This window comes from Gopherus flavomarginatus, chromosome 6 (assembly GCF_025201925.1).
Source record: "Gopherus flavomarginatus isolate rGopFla2 chromosome 6, rGopFla2.mat.asm, whole genome shotgun sequence".
NCBI classification, from domain to species: Eukaryota; Metazoa; Chordata; order Testudines; family Testudinidae; genus Gopherus; species Gopherus flavomarginatus.
The window spans coordinates 119,908,809-119,930,586 of NC_066622.1; the positions used below are offsets into that span (position 1 = coordinate 119,908,809).

The 21,778-nt window shown below is 40.5% G+C and overlaps 1 protein-coding gene across 1 annotated transcript in view; it reads left to right on the forward strand.

Moving 5' to 3' along the window:
* Positions 1 to 21,778, forward strand: part of CPXM2 (carboxypeptidase X, M14 family member 2) — a 121,866-nt gene that overhangs the window by 96,239 nt on the left and 3,849 nt on the right. The window contains exons 9-13 of the mRNA XM_050959402.1: positions 454 to 650; positions 2,359 to 2,538; positions 6,589 to 6,886; positions 13,009 to 13,148; positions 14,303 to 14,402. Coding sequence (XP_050815359.1) covers positions 454 to 650; positions 2,359 to 2,538; positions 6,589 to 6,886; positions 13,009 to 13,148; positions 14,303 to 14,402 — 915 coding nt within the window. The remainder of the gene's footprint in view (positions 1 to 453; positions 651 to 2,358; positions 2,539 to 6,588; positions 6,887 to 13,008; positions 13,149 to 14,302; positions 14,403 to 21,778) is intronic.

The window sequence follows — 21,778 nt, forward strand, 5'->3', positions numbered from 1 at the left end:
TCAGAGACGTATTCTACAGTCAGCAAGAAACTCTGTATTATGTATCTATCCTTTATTTGTGGACAGATTTGTCATATCATCTTTTAAAAGCATAGGTCTTTTTAAATGGTGTTCTATATCAGTGTTTTACTGTAATTGGAAAATACAAAATAATGTAATTTAATTTTGCATCATGTTTTTCAATGGAAAATGTATCCCAAATGCTTTACATGGTTGCTGTAGATATTACCAATACGTAATTAAGTTATGGATAGGAGCAATGGGAAAGAGAAATTGAGTGGTATAGGTAAGTTAGAAAAGATACAGTTTTTTCAGCTGAGAGATGTTTATTTTGGGGGCTGACCCAATCCCTGATGAAGCCAGGGGAAAGGCTCCCATTGACTCCAATAGCTGTTGGGTTGGATCCTTGGTTTGCTCTACTAACTACATTCCTGTCCTATTTGTTTTCAACAGGTGAGCCAGAATTTCACTACATCGCGGGGGCTCATGGTAATGAGGTGCTTGGACGTGAACTAATGCTTTTGTTAATGCAATTTATGTGCCAGGAATATCTGGCTGGGAACCCACGCATTACGCACCTCATTGAGGACACCAGAATTCATCTCCTTCCTTCAGTCAACCCAGATGGATATGAGATGGCATATGAAGTGGTAATGTGACTGTCAACATTAATAACAATTATCTTATTCATAGTAGATTGGTAAAATATGCTCCCATTATCATGATTTTTTTTAAATGACAAATTTGGATGTAATCAGAATGAACAAAGCCAATAAAGCAACACTCCAAAAGGAAAAGCAGAACCCACTGAGATACCTTATTCAGTAAAAACTGGAGTGAACGGTGTTCCAGATGATCTCAGTTGCTGTGAGGGCATGTAGGGAAAGAGGCTGCCTGTAGGATAGCCTGGACACACACCATATAGAGGAGTGTAGTTCAATATGAACACCTCAAATTGAATTTGGAAACCTAATGGTAGTCAGGGCTGTCTGTAGTTGACATGTGTGATGTATACCACATGAGAAGCACAGCTAAGCAAACAAGCAGCTGCAGTCTACATCAGCTGAAATTTCAGACTGCTCTTTAAATGCAGCCCAGTGGAGAGTGCATTGCAATCCTTTAATGTGGAAAGAACAAAGGCTTGGAGAATTTTGATATTCACATCCAAGTGAAAAAATTGCATGCGGCCTGATCAGGTATAGATGGAGAAAGCTGTCAGGGTTACTCAGTAGATGCCAAGAATCCAAAAGGACCCACAGTTTGTAAATCTCAGTCTCAACATACAAACGCCCCTGCTCCATAAATTTGTCACCTCTACCATATCATCTGGAAACTTTCCTCCATGCCCATTCTTTGTCTTGTTCCAAATAACTGTTCTTTTTATATTTTTAATTTGAATGGGTATTAGATGATTACAACTTTTCTTCTGGTTCTGAACTTATATGACAAACATCAAGGTCAAAACCCATGACAATTCATGAAAGCCAAAAATATGTTTATGAAATTTTGAGTAATTAAGGTGAAATGATATGAGTGAAACTAGTAAAATGAAATTCTTGAGCTAGACGTGCCAGTTAAATATTATGGAATTTAATTTCATTCACTTTGGAGAGGAGTTTATAGCTAATAGTTAATAAATGACAATGATCTTATTTTAATATAGCATCTTTCATTTCAAAGGATCCCAAAATGCTTTATAACCTTTACTGATTCTGTATAGACTTGTGGATAATTGTGTGTGTATGTGTATCTTTAACACAGTGGGTCAGATCCTTGACCTCTGCTAAGGTTTCTTTGTGCTCTTGGAGTGACACAAAGAAATCTTAAACTGGCCATAAAAGGGCTAATGAAGATTTCCCAATCTAGTCAAATTTTTATACCAGCTTCTCTAGTGTAGAGGGAAGATGTCAGGACAGGATGGGACTATGATGGAGCACATAGCCTCATCCAATCAAGTCATCCCCGTGCAGCTTCCAGCTGCTGTAATTTAGAGCAGTCCATAGTCCACTACAATTAGAATGCATTCTTCTGCTGGAGAAATACAGTCACTCTGGGGAAAAAATGCAGTACAGATAACAATGCTCCATAGCATTATCAGCCAGAGATTGAAGAATAGAGCAGTTTATCCAGTTGGAACTTCAGCAGAAAGATTAGTCAGACAGAATATAATTCCCAATGCTAGAATTAGACCAAGATAGCAAACACGCATTCTCCAAAAGAGTTCATTGGGATCATACGTAGCTACAAACATTTAAGACCTTGAATTTATGTTTTTACAGAAAGATGCATGCAGCTATTCAGTGTAATACAAGCTTGACTGGCGATAACACAGTGAATGATTTGAAAATTTTGTCACAGGGTTCGGAATTAGGAGGCTGGTCCTTAGGAAGATGGACTCAGGATGGCATTGACATCAACAATAATTTCCCTGATTTAAATACCATGCTTTGGGAAGCTGAAGATAGGAAGAGATTTCAGAGAAAAGTCCCAAATCATCATATTCCAATTCCAGAATGGTACCTTTCTGAAAATGCTACAGTAAGTACAAGTAGCCCCAGAGAGAAAGAGAGAGGCAAAAGAAGGATGGGGTGTGTCTGTTACAGCTATCCCCCTATTCCATTTTGTTTCTTACAGCTGTCCCCATACTCCATTTTGTTTTTGTTCTCCTCCTGTGGCCGCCCTTCCCTGGCTGTTAAGTTGTTTACCCAGGGCCACTGCCCTTCTCAAAGGGAGGGCCCCTTAAGTTGTTTACCAAGAGCCATTGCCCTTCTCAAAGGGATGGCCACTTGTGCTGCGTGCTAAGTGGGACCACTGCCCTGTTCAAAGGGTTAGTCCTGTTATCACCTTGTTGAACCTGGGCTTCGTGTAGGGCAGGCAATGTCCAGAGCTGCAAGACCTATTGTGTTTTTAAGATCCTGGGCATGAGTCATAGGCCTCATGTGCTTTTGAGTCACCTGTTGCACAGGACTCTGCCCAGGCATGTCTCTGTGCTCACCTGCAGTTTTTTCCCTGTGCCTCCTCCCCTGTGACAGAGGGAGCCTATCAGGATTACTGGCGGAAAACTGCCTAAGTTTGCCTTTAAAAACAGACATTTTTTAAACAAACATCAGAAAGGTTCCTGCATTGCTGCCTGGTCTGATCAGCCAGGGGTTTTGGGGGGTCCTTTCTCCGCTCTCATTTTATTTTTGAGTATACCCCCGGTTTTTAAACCCCCTCCCCCACACAAAGAACGAATTGCTGCCTGAGAGATCTCCTGATTATCGAGACCGTACCGAGCCCTCCTTGCTTCGTCTGATGTTGCTGCTGCTTCTGCCTTTGCTGCTGCCTTGGGGACTGGTAAGAATCCCTCTGTGAAACTTTCCATGCTTTTATTTTATTACTTTAGTTGCTGGCTCTGTTTCCCTAGCACACAGACTCAAGCTAAACCTTGGTCTGTGTCTTAAAACCTCTCTTAAACTCCGCGGCTCTTTGCTGCTAAAAATAAGCTTGTGCCACCGCTAAGCTCTGCTCCCTGCTTTCAGCTGTATCCACTGCTGCAGCCACCATCCCTTGGCTTCCTTGGGGGCTGTCTTGGGAGCTGTATCCTGGGCACATACCACTCTGCCCTCTGTAACTTCCCCATAGCATAAGGTGCATCGTAGGTTTTGCTTTTTAGTTTAATAAGTCATAGTTTGCTAAGATTGTAGAGCTTGTAAGTTTCACCCGCCTTGTTATAGTTTGCTGTTTTGTTGCTCTGTATAGTTGCTTGTTATAGTTTGCTTAGAAGTGTAATATTTGTTGTTTTGCCTAGTCGTTGATTAAGATAGATTTAAAAAAGCCATTGCCTGGTTGTATTCTGTACCTGTTTTATTACTTTGTATAAGCTGCTTGTAATTTATATAAATTTGATTAAGTTAGAGGATAAGGTTTTTACGGCTTGAATTCGTCTTCCCGCTGTCCCAATCTCTCCCTGAACTTTCCCGTGTCTGTTTTTCCCCCGCTCCAATCTCCCCCTCTGTGTACTTCTCCGTGTCTCCCTGTTGTAACCCCTTGCTGCTTTCCCCTCCTCCCCGTGTAACTTCCCAAACCCTTTGCCGCTTCTTTTCTTTTTTTTTTTTTTGGGTGTCCCTCTAGCCCTTCTTTACACCTCTCTGCTGCCTCTCCCTGTATCCCCTGTGTTCGTGCCCCCGCTCCTCCGCTGCCCCTCTCCTACCGAAGATCACCATCACACTGCTCCGTTTGTCTTCACCCTGCTGCTCCGCAACTTCCCTGAAGTGCTCTCCGCTGCTGCAGCCTGTTTCTTCCCTCAGCCATCTCCCCCATTCTCCACGTGCCTTCTCATTGCTTACACATTCAGCGCCCTCCCCTCTTGCTGCTCCCAGACTCCCCTTAAGTGTGTTCCAGCTGCTCTTGTCTCCCGTACCTCCAGCCCGCAGGCTCCTGAAGACTGCTGCTCTGGCCTTCAGAGTCTCTTGCTGCTTGCAGCTGCACTCTCCTCTCGTCAGATACCACTAATCACTCACTCCCCTCCCCTCTCCTGTTTCTTGACCCAGCTTTTAGGTACACTCTTACTATCACAGCCTCACAAATTAAGTCAGTAATTTTCTACATTGCATAATTTCACTTATCACCCATATTGTATTATTGCACTGTGACTCACATTTTACTTGTGGTTATAACACCTCATTAGTTGCCTCCATTTTTCTAATATACTTTGTATACCATTTTTATATAGAAGCTACCATTTTATTTTACATTTTCTTTTGGGTACGTTTTGCATTCCACACTGTATCTAGAGTTGTTCCTATATAAGGTTAAGTTGCTTATTGACTGTACTGTATCCCATTGTGCTGAACCCCACTGTTAAAACTCCCTACACTGTTCAATAAGAAGAACCCCCCCATCATTGTCTATTGTAAACACCTTATACACCCCATCCCATTGCATTTCATTGTTAAATTCCCACCACTTCCTTTTCCCTTTAATAAAGAAATTAATTGGCACCCCACCTGTGTGGTAATTGCTCCCCAAGATCCCATATACCTGCAGGCAGGGACAGGATGGACTATGGATGAAACCTCATAAGACATTTGTTGCAAAGCTTTTAAGAACCTATTTCTTATTCAGAAACTTAAATCAAGAAGAGAGATGGTGAGTGATTCACTATTAGTACATATAACAGTTCATATTAAAACTTATATTCTCCCCCTCGACTTACATTAACTTCATTTTTTAAAAATAATGAGAATTATTGTAATATTAATTTTGTAGGTATTTGTTTGTATCTCTGGGCCTCTTTTTTGTTTGTTTTGGAGAGACTGAGTTTTCCATCATTATAATGAGACATCTCCATAGGTTTGTGAGATTGCAGAGCTCTTTAGAAAGGACAAGACTAGTCATTAGGCAAATTTCCCCTAGGTTTCCCACTGAATTTTCCTTTAAAAAACAAAAAACCAAAAATCTCTTAAGAGATCAGACTCCATCTTATATGCAAAACCATCCCAATGACCTGTGTTAATTGCATGTATTGGATAATAATGGAAAAACATTGTCATTTCTGAATGTCTTACTTTAACAATGGCCAATATTTCAAATGGCTGAATGTAGCCATCTTGAGATGAAATGAGAAGGCACTTAACCCTTGTGAACTCTGTGATTTAGAAATATTTTCATACTTAAGCCTCTTTGGTTTGCAAATTCTTTCATTTCCATTGACATGAATGGGAGCAGAGGCAGGGCCTCTGCAGCTCCTACAGAGTGCATACACTCTTGCTTCTGAACTGGCTGTTTACCAGTCTGGCACCCCAGCATAAGGTTGAGCAATATGATGGCTGTATTTTATACTGGTTGCCAGTTGCCTCAAGATATACAGCGAGTGACCACAAGGATGCAGGGAAGCCCCTTCCCTTTCTCACTCCCTTTGTGCTAGCTACAGGGAAAAGGGTGACACAGGAACTGCAAGGCTCTGTGCTAACAGAGGATCCCCTTGTATTCAGATGATCCTCCCTTTGCCAACTATGCTGGCTTTAGGGTCACTGTGCACAGTGGCTTAGCATTAAGTGACAAAGGTGCAGCTGAAGATTGAGGCCATAGTTTTTAAGTGATAGAAGCTTTTCAACTAAATCCTCATGTATTGCTTTAGTTAGAATAGAATATGGACAGAATTAAAGAAGGAACAAAATCAAAAGCTTGACTCTGAACTTCTTTGAATTCCTGAGAGTTTGGGTTCAAATCCCAGGCTCTCATTCTACTCTCTATAGTTCAAGATCCAAAATCCAAATGGCCGTTTTCCAAATTCTAGTACAGAAGCAGCCAGCTTTTCATGAAAAATAAGTGATTCTGCCAAGAATTGGGCCTGAGATGGTAAAAATTTCAGAAGAAAAGGGGGACTTTTCAGCATTTTGCTCCAAAATTGTATGAATTCAACTCATGGGATTTCAGGTCTATTGAATTAAAATGTGAACCCAAACCCTAGTTCTGATTTGGCTTCAGTCTGTTTGTTAAACCTAATGCATAACTGAATACCATCTCTTTGGTTACTGTTCAAATAAGTGAGGACTACTGAATTTCACCACCCTTCAATGAAGCTGTTGTTTCTTTTCCATCTAGGTGGCAGTTGAGACTCGAGCAGTGATAGCATGGATGGAAAAAAATCCATTTGTACTGGGTGGCAATTTACAAGGAGGAGAACTGGTTGTTGCATACCCATATGATATGGTCAGGTCTACATGGAAAACTCAGGAGCACACACCTACCCCTGATGACCATGTATTTCGGTGGTTGGCATATTCATATGCCTCTACTCACCGACTAATGACAGATGCCAGAAGGAGAGTATGCCATACAGAGGATTTCCAGAAGGAAGATGGGACTGTTAATGGGGCCTCATGGCATACAGTTGCTGGAAGTAAGTGTCTGAAGAAACTTTGCCTACGATTCATTGTAGAATAAGTGTGTCAAATGCTATAACACTGTAATTGTATGGTACTTGTCACACAATCAATGGCAGGTGAACACCCACACTGAGAGAAGAATATACCTTAATGAAATTTGCCATTTTGTGTTTCATAGGATGTCCATGGATTGACAGAGAGCTGTCAAAATATCCTTGCAAATATTTCATTTACTGATGATGTTTTCCAAAGGTGTGCATGTCAGACCTTATTTATTAAACACATTTAAAAGTTGCCTGTCACAGTGAGCTAAATCAAGTGTCATATGGTCCATTCCAAAATTAAAATTGATCCAAAAGAACCAGCCAGACCAAGACAGGAAGGAACTTACCAACCTTAAGCATGTCACTCCACCATCAAAATATCCCATCGCCTTAAAAAAGATGGAAGAAAAGAGGAGTAGCAAATGCCACAATCAAAGGAGTAGCCCCAAAATGGTCAATGAAGAAATCAGCGAACAATTCCAGTGGCCCTATGTTGAGAAAGTCCTGGGCTTCAACTTGGTCAGTGCTCATTGAATTTAGGAGCAGATCTACCCCAGTTGGCACTAACTGAAAGGTAGAAACATACAAGAAATGTTGTTATTCAGGTACTACTGCCCAGTTTTATAAAGGACTTTATATATTGTACTAAAACATTGAATTGCACCCATGGGCATTTCAGCAGCCGGAAGAAAAAACAAACTGAATGACTCATACCCATATCCCTTGCTTCTATCAAATGGAGCAAGAGAGAAGTTGCACTAATCAGTGGTTGCAGCCTATGGATCAGTTTTAAGGGAAGATTAGGAGCCCTTACAATAGTAATTGGCCTCAACCACTTTTTGGATGTGCTCTTAAATACCCAGTCAGATTCTTAGCAGGTTACACTCCACTGATGTTCCAGCCTCCTGCCAAAATCTTCATTTCTAAAGCAATGAGTTATCTGTAGGGTTAATGTGGGGGCTGTGGATGTCTGTGTGCCATCTCTTAAATGTTGGCATTAAGTATGACAACAATAACAACTGTAAATAGATACAAGTATGTGGTTTTACATGCCATTTTCTTTATTAGAGCTCTTGATATTGCTTGTTATGTACAGCCATTCTCACTATATAAACAGTTCCAAGTATTGGAAGCTACTTTCATTGCTTTCACATTGGATCAGGCAAAGTTAATTTTGGCTGGCACTGAAGCCAAACAGAAACTTATTGGACTTGAAAATATTTTTTACTATGTTAAAAACAACTGCAGAAATTCAGGGGAAGAGCTGTTGAACTGTCCACATCACAGAAACAGTTCCTGCAGTAAATGTCCATGAATTATGCAAATTCTGAAAACTTGGAAAGTTAACTGCCTAATTATTGAATTTGAGTTTAGTTTTCTTAAATGCTGTATAAACCTGATTATGAATCAATACAGTCAGCCTTATCTTTGTCATCTCACTAACAGCTATAGCATTAATTAACTGGCTACAGCATAGATGCTGAGTAGTATATGATTTCTTAGTAACAATTATATGATGAATTTGGTTCACTGAATTTGTTTTGTTCCTATATGATGCTTCACATTATTTTTAATATTCTGTTTTCTGGTGTTATAATGAAGTCTCTGGGTTTGTTTTGTGGGGAGATTACTAAAATATTTTTTCTAGTTTTCTTCTTTACACCCATAACACTGGACTGGGATTCAGGAAACCTGGGTTTGGTTCACAGCTGTGTCACTTTCCTGCTGGGTGACTTTGGGCAAGTCTGTGTGCCTCAGTTTCCCCATCTGTAAAATGGGAATAAGGATAGCTCCTTTGCAAAGTGCTTTGAACTCTGCTGATGAAAGGCACTGTATAGGAGTTAGGTATTTAGGAATAAGCTGACAATTACTAAGGAGACTAGTGAAAATGGTTTAAGTTAATCATAAACCAAAAAAAACTAAATTGTTTTTAACAATTAATATCAAAATCCTCATTAAGCAGAGACATGACCCGAGTTGCTACATTCAGCTCCAAACCCAGATCAAAATTGCCTCCGATTTGAGGGTGAGGAGTTACTTGTCTGCTCTGTCGACATTATTTCTACCTAGTTACAGATTTCCACATGGGCTCTTCTCTCAATTATTCCTCTTTTAAGCCCCACAGTTGCAATAGTTATTCATTCTTAAACAGCTGTTCATGTAAGCTCTGTTCCCAAAGTGACATTCCTGAAAATTGCCCAGGGTCTGCTCTAACTTACTCTCATGACATCCAGTGGGCTTCTCCACAGCCCAAAGTAGCTGAATTCAAAGCTGTTCAGCACCCTCCCAGCCCCCAGTCATGCCCTTGGTATGACCCTACACTGGGTATTGTGAAGGAGCTGGTGTACATAAACCCTGCACTGAGAGAGTTGCCCAGAAGCTGTCTAACTCCTTTATACCACCAATGTCCCTGGAGGTGTAGTAAGCTGACTCTAAACAGCTTCTGCAAATATCAAATGCCTCAGCATTTCTTTGGTATTTAACTACATTATTCCCTGTTGCACACCATGGGCTGCCATGAAAATGATCTTGTCAATCAGTCTAAAAATAACATCCAAGCAACATATGAATCTTATCTTTGATTTCCAATGCTGGATTTGGGCATCAGACAATATATGGAGAGTTCCTCTTGGCAACATTAAGCCAGTATTTGAAGGAGACATGTGGAAACAGAGCAATTACTGTGTAACACAAAACATTTTACCATAAATTAGCCAGGATGAAATACGATATGTGAAGAGAAAAAGTGCTTGTGAGCATTTCTCAAATGGAAAGGAATCAGGCTTCTGCAGAGCAGCATATGCCAGCGTCTGAAATTTTAGTCTTTCCCCATCAACAAACATATAAAAAAATTAACATTTGTGTTATATAATCCTCCTACTCTGCATCCAGAAGGCACTGAGGGCTCCTTAAATACTTGACTGCTGCTGCATAATAATTGGATTGATTGGATCTTTTTTTTTTATTCTCTTCAATCAGATATACTTGGTGAATGTATTTCCTGCTAATCTTTGCCATTAGGAAATAAATCAGTTAATGATCATTAATGAGCAATTTTCTTCTCAGCCTTAAAATATTTTTTAATTATCAATTTGTTTGGATAATGAGAAATTAATCTTCATTCCTTCCTTCCCCCTGCATTCAGCCTGGCCATTGAATTGTGCTATCTGTGTTAGTTTGGAGAATGTTAATAAATGAAATTCCCCAAAGGGAGATTCTTCTGAGAATCAGCAGATAAATGGGAAAAATGGAAATGGATTGAAAGTCTTCATCTACATACAGACTTCCCCAGTGCTCAGGGGAATCTGGGCTTTAGAGTTTGGCCCATTATAGAGACTGGAGTTAGCTGGGAAATGTGGACACAGATTGGAGCTTTATCAAAGTTCAGGGGTGATTGGTTAGGACACATCGCTAATGGACATCTTTATTAGGAGACAACGATACTAATTCTGATCTTTTGCAGGAGCCTGTATAGGAAACAAAAATGCAGCCCATAGTTCTCTAACAGGGCCAGGCTCTATACATGGAATAGGTCACTCAGTATTTACAGGTGAAAGGACACCAAGCATAACCTGTACGGCCTTAACTCTTCTCTATTCCCTTTTCATATATATGATGTCCTCATATGTAGTATTTCTGTAGGAAAATATTTGTACTATTGACAATCCTGTTTATTGTTAATAACTAAAAACCAAAACCACACTCACTCTGCATATGGTCATTTAAGAATGGTATAAATGAGCATATTGCCCCCACACCAGTGCTCCCTGGTATCAAATGACCGTCCTTCTTCAATACAGTGTAGCTACTGAATGGTCTACAACAGTTTTCATAGCTCTAGGGAAAATACTCTGCTGCTGACCCCTCTGAGTTAAAATCTGCACTATATCAGCAATTGTGTTTCTGTGGAAAATTACAGGAAAAAGATGGCCTTTGTGATAGCTAAGTCCTTCCCCCATTTAGCTCTTTGATGGTGAGGACCATGAGAAGAATTCAGCTCTCAGTTTTACTGATATAGATGAAGTCACTGGAGTTACTGAGACTTCCAGTTTCAATGAGAGTAGAATTTGGACACTAGACCTTGAACTGTACTTGGAATTGGAATGGCAGCCTATGTAAAAGGTGAAGAATTGGTATTTGCTCTTGTCAGTACATTCCACTTAGCAGAAAGGATGCTGCATGCTGTACCGTCTAGAGTTTGTGATCCGACTGTCTGGGTTAGGCCAAGATATGTTGTGTTGCAATGATCCTGCCTGGAGGAGACAAAGCTTGGAACACTCTAATTGGGGCATCAGAAGGGAAGAACATAGTGAAAACTGACATTTCTGGGAATTGCTACTATATGGACATCTAGGCTTAGTTTAAGAGTCCATTAACATTTAAGAGCCCATAAAGTTTAACACTTCCTGGACAACTGAAGAACATACATCTCAGTAGAAGGTGAGGTCATATTTCCTGCTATTTCCTCCAAGTGCTTCCTCCTTTTCCATCAACATCACATCCATCTTATCTGGAATAGGCTTAACCCAACTATTTTTCATTTAGATTCCAAATTCTGTTAGACCCTGGAACAGCAAGAAGGTTATCCCCACTTTCTACAGCAAATTCTACAGAGATTAATGCTGGATGTCATTAGTGCATTGATGACAAGGTAGTCCATACTTTCACACACTCACTCAGCAGTCTCACATATAAGTTGAATAAGAGAAGTGATAGGACTGAACCCTGCAGAATACTGCGACCAAGACTCCCATAGTCTTCAAGAGGCTTTCAACAAGGCTTATACTGGGGATGAGTACAGCAGCTACCTCTCTCTCTCTCTCTCTCTCTCTCTCTCTTTTTTCCATCTTGGTTTTGTCATAAACAGATAGCTAAGGGTTAATGTCTCTTTTACCTGAAGCACCTGACCAGAGGACCAATCAGGAAACCGGATTTTTTCAACTTTGGGTGGAGGGAATTGAGTGTCTGTGTCTTTTGTCTTTTGTCTGTCTGGCTGCTTTCTCTGAGCTTTGGAGAAGTAGTTCTGTTTTCTAATCTTCTGTTTCTAAGTGTAAGGACCAAGAGATCAGATAGTAAGTTATATGGTTTCTTTTCTTTGGTATTTGCATGAATATAAGTGCTGGAGTGCTTTGATTTGTATTCTTTTTTAATAAGGCTGTTTATTCATATTTCTTTTAAGCAATTAACCCTGTATTTTGTCACCTTAATACAGAGAGACCATTTGTATGTATTTTTCTTTCTTTTTTATATAAAGCTTTCTTTTTAAAACCTGTTAAAGTTTTCTTTACTGGGAAATTTCAGGGAAATTGAGTCTGTACTCACCAGGGAATTGGTGGGAGGAAGAAATTAGGGGGAGATCTGTGTGTGTTGGATTTGCTAGCCTGATTTTGCATTCCCTCTGGGTGAAGAGGAAAGTGCTTTTGTTTCCAGGACTGGGAACAGAGAGGGGGAGTCACTCTCTGTAGATTCACAGAGCTTGTGTCTGTGTATCTCTCCAGGAGCACCTGGAGGGGGGAAGGGAAAAAGGATTATTTCCCTTTGTTGTGAGACTCAAGGGATTTGGGTCTTGGGGTCCCCAGGGAAGGTTTTTCAGGGGGACCAGAGTGCCCCAAAACACTCTAATTTTTTGGGTGGTGGCAGCAAGTACCAGGTCCAAGCTGGTAACTAAGCTTGGAGGTTTTCATGCTAACCCCCATATTTTGGACGCTAAGGTCCAAATTTGGGACTAAAGTTATGACAGGTTTATCATGCACTGAGCTACTCAGTTCCCTGTTTTAAATGGGATAAAATGAAGATGGACCTTCTTCTCTATTGGAAAGTTTAAAAAGTTTGCATCAAGTTTCATAGAGCTATTATGGCTTTACTTCTTTAGAAGTGCAACTTTGATTTTGTTTCTATTGGCACAATGTTATGAGAATCAATTAACATATTCATGACATTTTTAAAACAGCATTTTCCTGCCAGAACTGCTGTCTACTTTGTGCTATTCAGATGTTCTGCCCTTTGATTAAAGTAATCAGGTCTAGTGCACAAAATAAACAAGAGCAGCATTTTATGGTTCTAAAGCTTTTCTTATTTTATTGCATCAACAGGTATAAATGATTTTAGTTACCTGCACACAAACTGCTTTGAGCTATCCATCTATGTGGGCTGTGACAAATATCCTCATGAGAGCGAGTTACCTGAAGAATGGGAAAATAACCGTGAATCCCTGATTGTTTTTATGGAACAGGTATGAGAGAGAATATAGTTTTCAGAGGTACTTACTATAATCTTGCTATTCCCCCAGGTTGCTTACAAATCACCTTCTACCTGATCCTGCAGAGACAGACGCCAAAGAGTTCAGAACTGTGCTAATTCCTATAGGAGCTCTCAGTGGGTTGCCCTCCACAGCTTTTCAAATCAGCCAATGGGATTCAGACACATATCTTCCATTAGCTTAATTATTTATCTTCCATTGGGTCTCATGCTGCTTTGGAAATCTCAACCACAGCACTTACATTGTATTAAGGGGAGAGTCCAGATTTGGCCTTTAAAATCCAGAGTGCTCCTGCTAGAAAGAAACTGAGAAACTTTGTACAAATAGGCATCATTTAAAACACTAGAAAAATCTTAATATGCTTTCTTATCCAAAGTTTTCCAGTCCTCCACACACCCCTTGTGATCTCACAAGGCTAATATGTTTCAGTTCTGTTTAGTAAAACCCTGTCTGGTAGCTAATTCTTTCACTAAAGATTTCACTTATGATCTGTGTTTTGAATTATGAACATTTTTTGCATTTATCATAGAAACTTTACCCTTCAAAATTACTAGCAGAATTTTTTTAAACATCAGACTATTTTAGTTTAAGTGGACAAAATAATGAAGCATGTTAAAATTTTACCAGAGTGCAGTGCTTGATTACAAACAATCACATGAAAATCCCTTCGACTTGCTACTTTTAGTTGTTTTATCTGGCTCTCTCTTATATTCATAACTGTAGAAGTTCTAAAAAAAAGTAAAGTCAAAAGTGGCTGATGCCTAGAAAGTTAATTTTATATTGATAGTGATATTTCAAAACTATATTATTTGCAAAGAAGATTAAAAAAAACCCTAACCGATGCTGTTAACATACATGTATTTTATATGCTTTGAGAATGTATGCCATCTTACCTACTGCAATACCAAACATAGGGAGAAGACTTTTACATTTTACATTTGAGGGGAAAAAATGTTATTTTTAAATTTGGGGATAGATTAATTATATCTTTCATCTGAGATTTCTGGCGGAAGAGAACATAGTCATTAATGATTTGCTTTCTCATGCAGATGTGACTGTTTGATGATTCTATTGTATTTGCTTTTCACTGTTATGTAATAGGTATCCATTATTTGTTCCATTACTAGGTTCATCGAGGCATCAAAGGCCTGGTAAGGGATTTATCTGGAAAGGGAATTCCAAATGCCATTATTTCAGTAGAGGGTGTTAACCACGACATTCGCACAGGTAAAAAAAAAAAAAAGAATGCTGCATGCTGAACCATCTGTACCATCTAACCTGCTGGGTTAGGCTAGGATATGGTGCATTGCAGTGGCCAAGCTGAGGAATAAGGGAGGCCTTACTCCCATGGGTGGCCAAGTGAGGGCTGTGTCTGTCTAGCCAAAAGTAATTAAAGCACCAGTTCACAATAGCACAGGGTGCTTCTGTGGTTATTAATCATTAAGGGAACATAAAAGATTTAGAGGTCTGGTTTGAAAAGAGTGAAAAGGTGAATCAGCTGTTGTAGGAAGGGAGGAACCTCATGCTCTTCAGAGGTTTTCCATTCCACCTTGCACGCTTGGTGGAATCTCCACAGAGTTCAGTGCGGCCCAGTGGGAGGGTTACTCCCTGCTGGATGAATTGCATTCACAGAGAATTGCTGGACCAGGTTTCTATTAAAAAAAGAAAGTTAATAAATGTGTGTGTTCAGTATTTTCATAGTATTGATTAAGCAAATCTGAGCGAGCAAATTCAGAATGCACCCAGGGCTATTCAGAGGAAGTTAGATCAAACAGTTGGACTTTCCCAAAGTACTTTTGAACTAGTTTAGTAGTAGTAGTAGTATTGCAGTCATGCCTAGGGCATCCAATCATAGACCAGTGTCCCTTTGTGCTAGGTGCTGTGCTAATACAGATCAAAGAGGTGGTCTCTGCCTTGAGGAACTTACAGTCTATGATGAGCGACAACAAACAGATGATGGACACCAGGAAATGATGACACAGTAATGATTAGCATAATAGACAGTGGTCTCAGCACACTAACTGCTTAAGAGTTGTCAAGATTTTTGTAGGCATCACAACAGGAGACCATTTTCTGGAGGAATTTGAAAGAGGACAATTAGATGGCTTTGCCGATGTTTATGGGGAGCTTTGCCCAAGTGTGAGGTACACCATAAGAGAAAGCATGTGTGTGTTTGAAAATTTAACAAGTGGGTGAGGAAAACTGGCATCACGGGCAGAGCAAAGGTGAGGGCTGATTTTTGATAGCGTATGAGAGATGGTAGGTAGGGTGGGGCTAGCCTCTGTAGAACCTTGTAAGTGAAGTGAATAGTTTGATCTGGTAGATAGCAGAGAATCAGTGGTGGGATGCAAAAGGAGAAGTGATGTGATCAAAGAAACAAACCAGGAAAATGATCTTTTCAGCAGCATTTTGAATGGATTTAAGTGGGGGCAAGATTTCATTTCAAGACCAGGGAAGAGGATGTTGCTGTAGTCAAGAAGTCAGATGATGGTGACTAGATAAGAGTTTTAGCTGTGTGGCTGTAGAGGAAAGGCCAGATCTCAGAGATTATGCAGGAAGATACGGAAAAATGTTGATGTCTTTGATATGAGTATCTAGAGAGAGGGCTGAAAATAAGATAATATTCAGGTTATACACCAGAGTGATAGGGAGGATGATGGTCCACATTCACTGAAAAAGGGGAGGGAGGCTGGTGGGAAAGTTAAGAGCTCTGTTTTGGACATGTTGAGCTTAATCTGATGGCTGGAGATCCACAAAGAGACATAAAACAGGCTGAGATCTTAATTTGAACAGAAAGAGAAAGGACCAGAGTGGAGAGGTAGATCTGTGAGTTGTTTGCATTGAGATGATAGGGAATAGCATTAGCTCTGATGCTGAAAAATATAATTCTTGCAGAGAGCACCCCTAAACCAATACCAGTAAGATTCTATCAATTTCAGAAATACCATATGCAGAGGTGGTAATTTTGAGAACAAATGTAAGGATATGATGGCTATATACTCAATAAGGGGCCGCTCCAGGCCCCAGCACGCCAAGCGTGTGCTTGGGGTGGCAAGCCACGGGGGGCTCTCTGCCGGCGCCGCTAGGGCAGCAGGCGGGCTGCCCTCGGTGGCTTGCCTGCGGAGGATCCACTGGTCCCTCGGCTTCAGCAGACCTCCTGCAGGCGTGCCTGCGGAGGGTCTGCTCGTCTTGTGGCTTCGGCGGACCGTCTGCAGGCAAGCCGTGGAAGCCAACCTGCCTGGCATGCTTGGGGCGGCAAAATTCCTAGATTCGCCCCTGTACTCAAGGGTTGGTTTGGTATTAGAATGAGGGAAAGCAATTGGCAATATGGTATACTGGGTATTTCATTATCTACCCATCACTGAATTTAAGATCTGCTTGTACAGTTATCAAGGCCGGCGCTTCCATTTAGGCGACCTAGATGGACGCCTAGGGCACCAGGATTTGGGAGGGTGGCAGGCTGCTCCGGTGGACCTCCCGCAGGCTTGCCTGCGGAGGGTCCGCTGGTCCTGCGGCTCCGGTGGAGCATCCGCAGGCACACCTGGGGGAGGTCCACCGGAGCCGCGGGACCGGCGAGCAGCAGAGCGCCCCCCGTGGCATGCCGCCGTGCTTGGGGCAGCGAAATGGCTAGAGCCGGCCCTGCTACTAGGGCACCAAAAACCCTGGCGCCGCTCCTGACAGTTATATGACATAATTAAGCAATGGGAGGCTATGGAATACCAGGAACTCCAGCAGTTTTAGGTAAGCAACCTCAGAGTCTCCGATATCTACTATTTTAGGTTAGTTGACTCAATAATAAATCTCAGCAAATTTAGCTCAGTTATGATAAGTTTTATTTCAACTTTACTATGTCTCTGCTGTGAGAGAAAACATTGAATTGCAGATATTTAGTAATGCAATTATGACTTCCTTATATATTTCAAAATGGGGCCACTGGGAAACAAAAGAGGGAATGAAAATAATCAGTTGTTTTTCCACTGACTTGGAAGGCTGTCATAAACTGTAGGTTGTATTACTCTGGTAAATGTTTGCTGGGAACTGAATAAATTCAGTGGATGATTAATCCAATCCCTCACTATACTGGGTTACATTGGATACTACACTGGAGAATAGTGGATGATTTAGAGAAAATGCAAATGTGAGCGCATATGGAGAAGAATCCCAGATGAATGTATAATAATACAATTATGGAAGACCCCACAATCTGCTCTGTAAACGCTCATGGACTTGGAGGAAGTTTGGGTGCAGATCTGAATCAGAACTGTCTGGTTCAGGTTCACTGCTAACTATTAATAATAAAAAGAGAAAGTGTAATTGTTGTTCTTTTCCATAATCTGGGAAGTGTAAAAGTTGAGACTTTATTTATGGATGGAAACATAGAACTTCTGTCTTGCCTTACATTAAATAAATAAAGGGTACGGGCTGTCATTTGTCTTTGAAATTAGAAATTTTATGGGATAGCTACTAAGCTAAAATGATAAATAAAACTGCAGAGAAAAAAATTAAATTTTCTCTCTTCTATACCTGTTTAAATTGGGACTATATTCATTGAAGCAATAGATTTGCACTGGGTCAAAATTGGTTTAAACGAGTAAAATCTCAGCAACTTTCTTTACCTTTCTAAGTTTTGCTTTAAAATGGATTATAACTATTACGTTTTTAAAATACCTGCTATTTTCTGACATGTAAATGGAGTCAACTACCCTATTAAGCAGGTAAGAATTATGTCTACAATAAGCTTTCTATCATTATTTACTTGTTCCAGGAAATGTCTCCTCTTCCTTCTCTAGTGTAGAAAGAACCTTCTGTTACTTTCACAATATATCTGATGGGAGTGACACTGTGCTGATAATATTAATAGGCTAATTGAAATGATTGATTTTGTGAGACCAAGAGCTTGAACACATTGTTCTTGCTGCACATACAACTATTGATTGGGCAGAGGTGATGACATGGTGTTATGGTTACAGGTGAACTGTGCTCTGTCAGCTGACCCTGGGAAATAAGTTCATTAGTTGGATCAACAAACCCATTTGGACCTCTGTTCATTTTTCAAAGACCAGGTAGCAGAGGTCATTGGATATTCTCTTATTGAGATATAAAATTAAAAAGTTATTTAGGGCCTGATTCCAATGACCTTATTAATGTCAAGTAGCTCCTTGCTCCTCTTATTATTCCATTGGCTCCTTGGAGTGGTGGGGTTCACACATCCCCATTATCCAGGGCTGTGCACTCTAGCCCTTAGTGTTAGGCGCACAGTTCTGAGGAAAAAGTGCAGCAGCCCAAGAATAGCTTTGGGAGGCATAACGTGTCAGAGGCCCCTGTCTGAGGTACAGTTACCTCTCTGCATCCTCTGTGTTCCAGGCCTTTACCAGCAGCAAATTGCAACACCACTTATTCCAGCTCAGCTGGGTTAACTAGTCTATTGCGGGGGTGGGGGGAGCTATGACCCTGTCTGTTCCCTGTTCCAGGGCAGGGAAGGGAGTAGGTGAGTACACTATGCCCACTTACCTCTGCATGCCTAGATACAAGGTCTGAGTAGCTCATATAGAGACGTAAGGATGGCAGGGGTATATTTTAATGGACTTGTGGATACCTCTCTTCCCATTCACAATCCCACACCCTCTCTCCTTCCATAACCAATCAGAGAACATCCTTGTAGCAATTCCAGCCAGTGCTGTCATGAAAAGTAACTTTGGTAAACCACTTCATGGATTTTTAGCTGTCTATTAAAACATTTAGCAGCAGGAAATAAGGAAGAAAAGTCAGCACTGCATGTCCAGCTACCTTTCAGCAGACCCCCCCTAAAAGCTCCATGGACAAGCTGTGGCCCAAAGACTGCTGTTTTAAGAGCCTCTGATGTATATAAGATCCTAGCCCATAACAGGGACTCAGTGTCAAGCACAACCTACACTGCTATCAGTTCTGGAAGGGTTGATGATTTCTTTGAAATTAAAATGGAAGTGGAATATTTCCCAAATAAAAAGACCATTTTGTCTCTGGCAACCTGCCACACGTGCAGCAAACAATTAGTGTTTTACTAAACTCAAAGCTTTTGGTTTATGGTGAGCCGCATTTTCTGGTTTTGTTTCATATAGTTTCACACCCAACTTTTGAGCACCAAATGTCAAAGTGAAACTCAGTCAAAATTGCAGTATTTCTCTCTCTCTCGCACCTATCAACACAGTGCCTAGGTTTTGCATAGTTTTCAAACAAACTATACATTAACTCAAGTTTGCATGAAACTCTCATAGAAAGCTTTTTTTCAGAGAATCTGATAAAAATTTCAGGGTTTGTTACAACATCCAAAACAAAGAATTTGCACCTAACATTTCTCTCTAATTGTTCAGAGATTTTATTTTAGTGGGTTAACTAATAATACATTATCTTGAAGCACTGCTGGCAGTTGCTAGTACTCAACTATTTATGGGCATATACCATCATTCCTTGGGCAGGCAAATTAACTTCATAGTAGGGCCCTTTGTTGATAATAAAGCATTGAGATAGATCTTCCCTTGATGTAAATTAGAATAACTCCACTGACTTAATGGAGCTACACCAGTTCACACCAGCTGAAGATCTGGCCCATTATCATTTATTCCTCCTAATTTTTATTTTATTATCTGTCACATTGTTAACAAGATCAAGGTGCCTTCTGGAGTCTATTTACATATATTAATTTGATTATCTTTCTAGTATTGTTGTCATTTTAACTGGAGTACACTACCTCTTTGTTTACCAAAGTACCTCTTAATATTCTCTAATCCCCCTGTATTTTTGATCACATAGCTCTACCATCTGTGCAGGAATTTTTGATGTAGTCCATTTAGCCCAGAGAATGAAATCTTTTAGTACCCTGAGATTAAATGATGGGTAACAGGAGCAGACTCTTGGAATGAACTCTACTTGTTTTAAAACTGAAAAGAGCTAAATAGTTTGTATTTAGCTCTATAATTATTTCCTGATGGTGGTTGAATGTGTAGCTTCTTTTACAGTATTTCTCAAGCTATGCTAAAATACATGACAAACGCTTGTCAGAAACGTGTGGCTGCACCAACGGGTAATTGTGTTGTTAGGCACAAGCTTGTATAAAGTGTATTGCATAAACTGCACCACCATTGCAATTTCCTACAAGGTAACTGTGGTCAAAATTTCCTTTGTTTCCTCTTGCTCCAGAGAAGTAAGTAATTTGCTGATGGCCTATACAGCACCAAAGTACCAGAGGTGGATTACAGTTATGTGAGGCCTTGGGCTAGAGCAACTGGGGGCTCCTCCCCACCCCTTCCCATTTTCCAGGGCCCCACAATTGGCCAGGACCCCTGGCACGGGCTCCATTGGCCCAGTGTCTAATCTGCCACTGCAAAGTACGGCACCCTTCTGCACCAGCATAGGGGTGCTGGCCAGCATAATGAGCATGGGGCAGAGTCAGTCTACACTATTCCCCACCCACTCGGTCTGGGAGAAAATACGCTCAATTACTCCTGTGCATCTGGAACCAAGGTGGATTCTCAGGGCCTACCCCAAACCAGCTCTAAGTTCCTATGGTGGACACTACACCAGTACAGGACAGGCACAGTGAAGCAGAGGTCCATCATAATCCCGCCCCACCTGACTCGCCCCCTACTCCCAAGAAGTGCACAGTAGCCAGATAGCAGCAGAGAATAAGACCCATCTCCTCTTTTAAAACACTCTCAAACTGATTGGTAGAAAAATGAGCAGTCTTTACTATACGAGAAGTAACTTGCCCAGGTATGTCTTTCACAGTAACTCCTGGAGATGATTAGCACTGGTTTTTTGTTTGTTTTTTTGCTGATTCCCGCTATGTCAAAGCATGATGCCTAGCTTATCCAGCCCCCAATATACAATTTTATACCTTTACATAGATGCAAGGAGTAAAGCTCTAACACAGTCTGTCTTCTTATTCCCAACATGCAACCTTTTCATCTTAATTGTCTTTCATTTTAGCAACAATGTCACCCAGGGGCAGGGCCAATAATACTAACGTCATTTCACATGAGCATTACAGTAACTCTTCCTGTGGGAGATGTCATGTTTCTTCATGTATATATAGTATTACATCCTAGGAACCCTTGAAAATGCACTTCTACAACTCAGCAGGCTTTAGTAGGGTAAACTGTAAAACAAATACAATTTTACAGCAAGAAGCTGTTTCATCCCCTCTTCCAATCCGCTGCTAAACATATTTGCTGCTTAAAATAACATCACTAGAAGACCAAAGAATGTCCAGATTATTGGGTAAAGGGCATTAAGCCATGAATATCTTTTGTAAGGAAAATCATTAAGATCCTGATTCAATGAGGTACTGAAATATGTGCTTTGCTTTATCCATGCAAGTAGTTCAATGGATTACAATGGGACTACTCATGTATTTAAAGTGAAGAATGTGCTTAAGTATTATGTTGAAAATCATGGCCTAAATTACATATGAAATTGCTCTCAGTCAATGAATTGATATTATACAGAAAAAACATTATAGCGGTATGAAAGGACCCTCAAGTGGCAAATCAAGAAATTATTGTGGGTGTATTTTAATTCAACAAAATATCAAACTGTTAAGATCAAACTTATTTTGGCTGATGGTG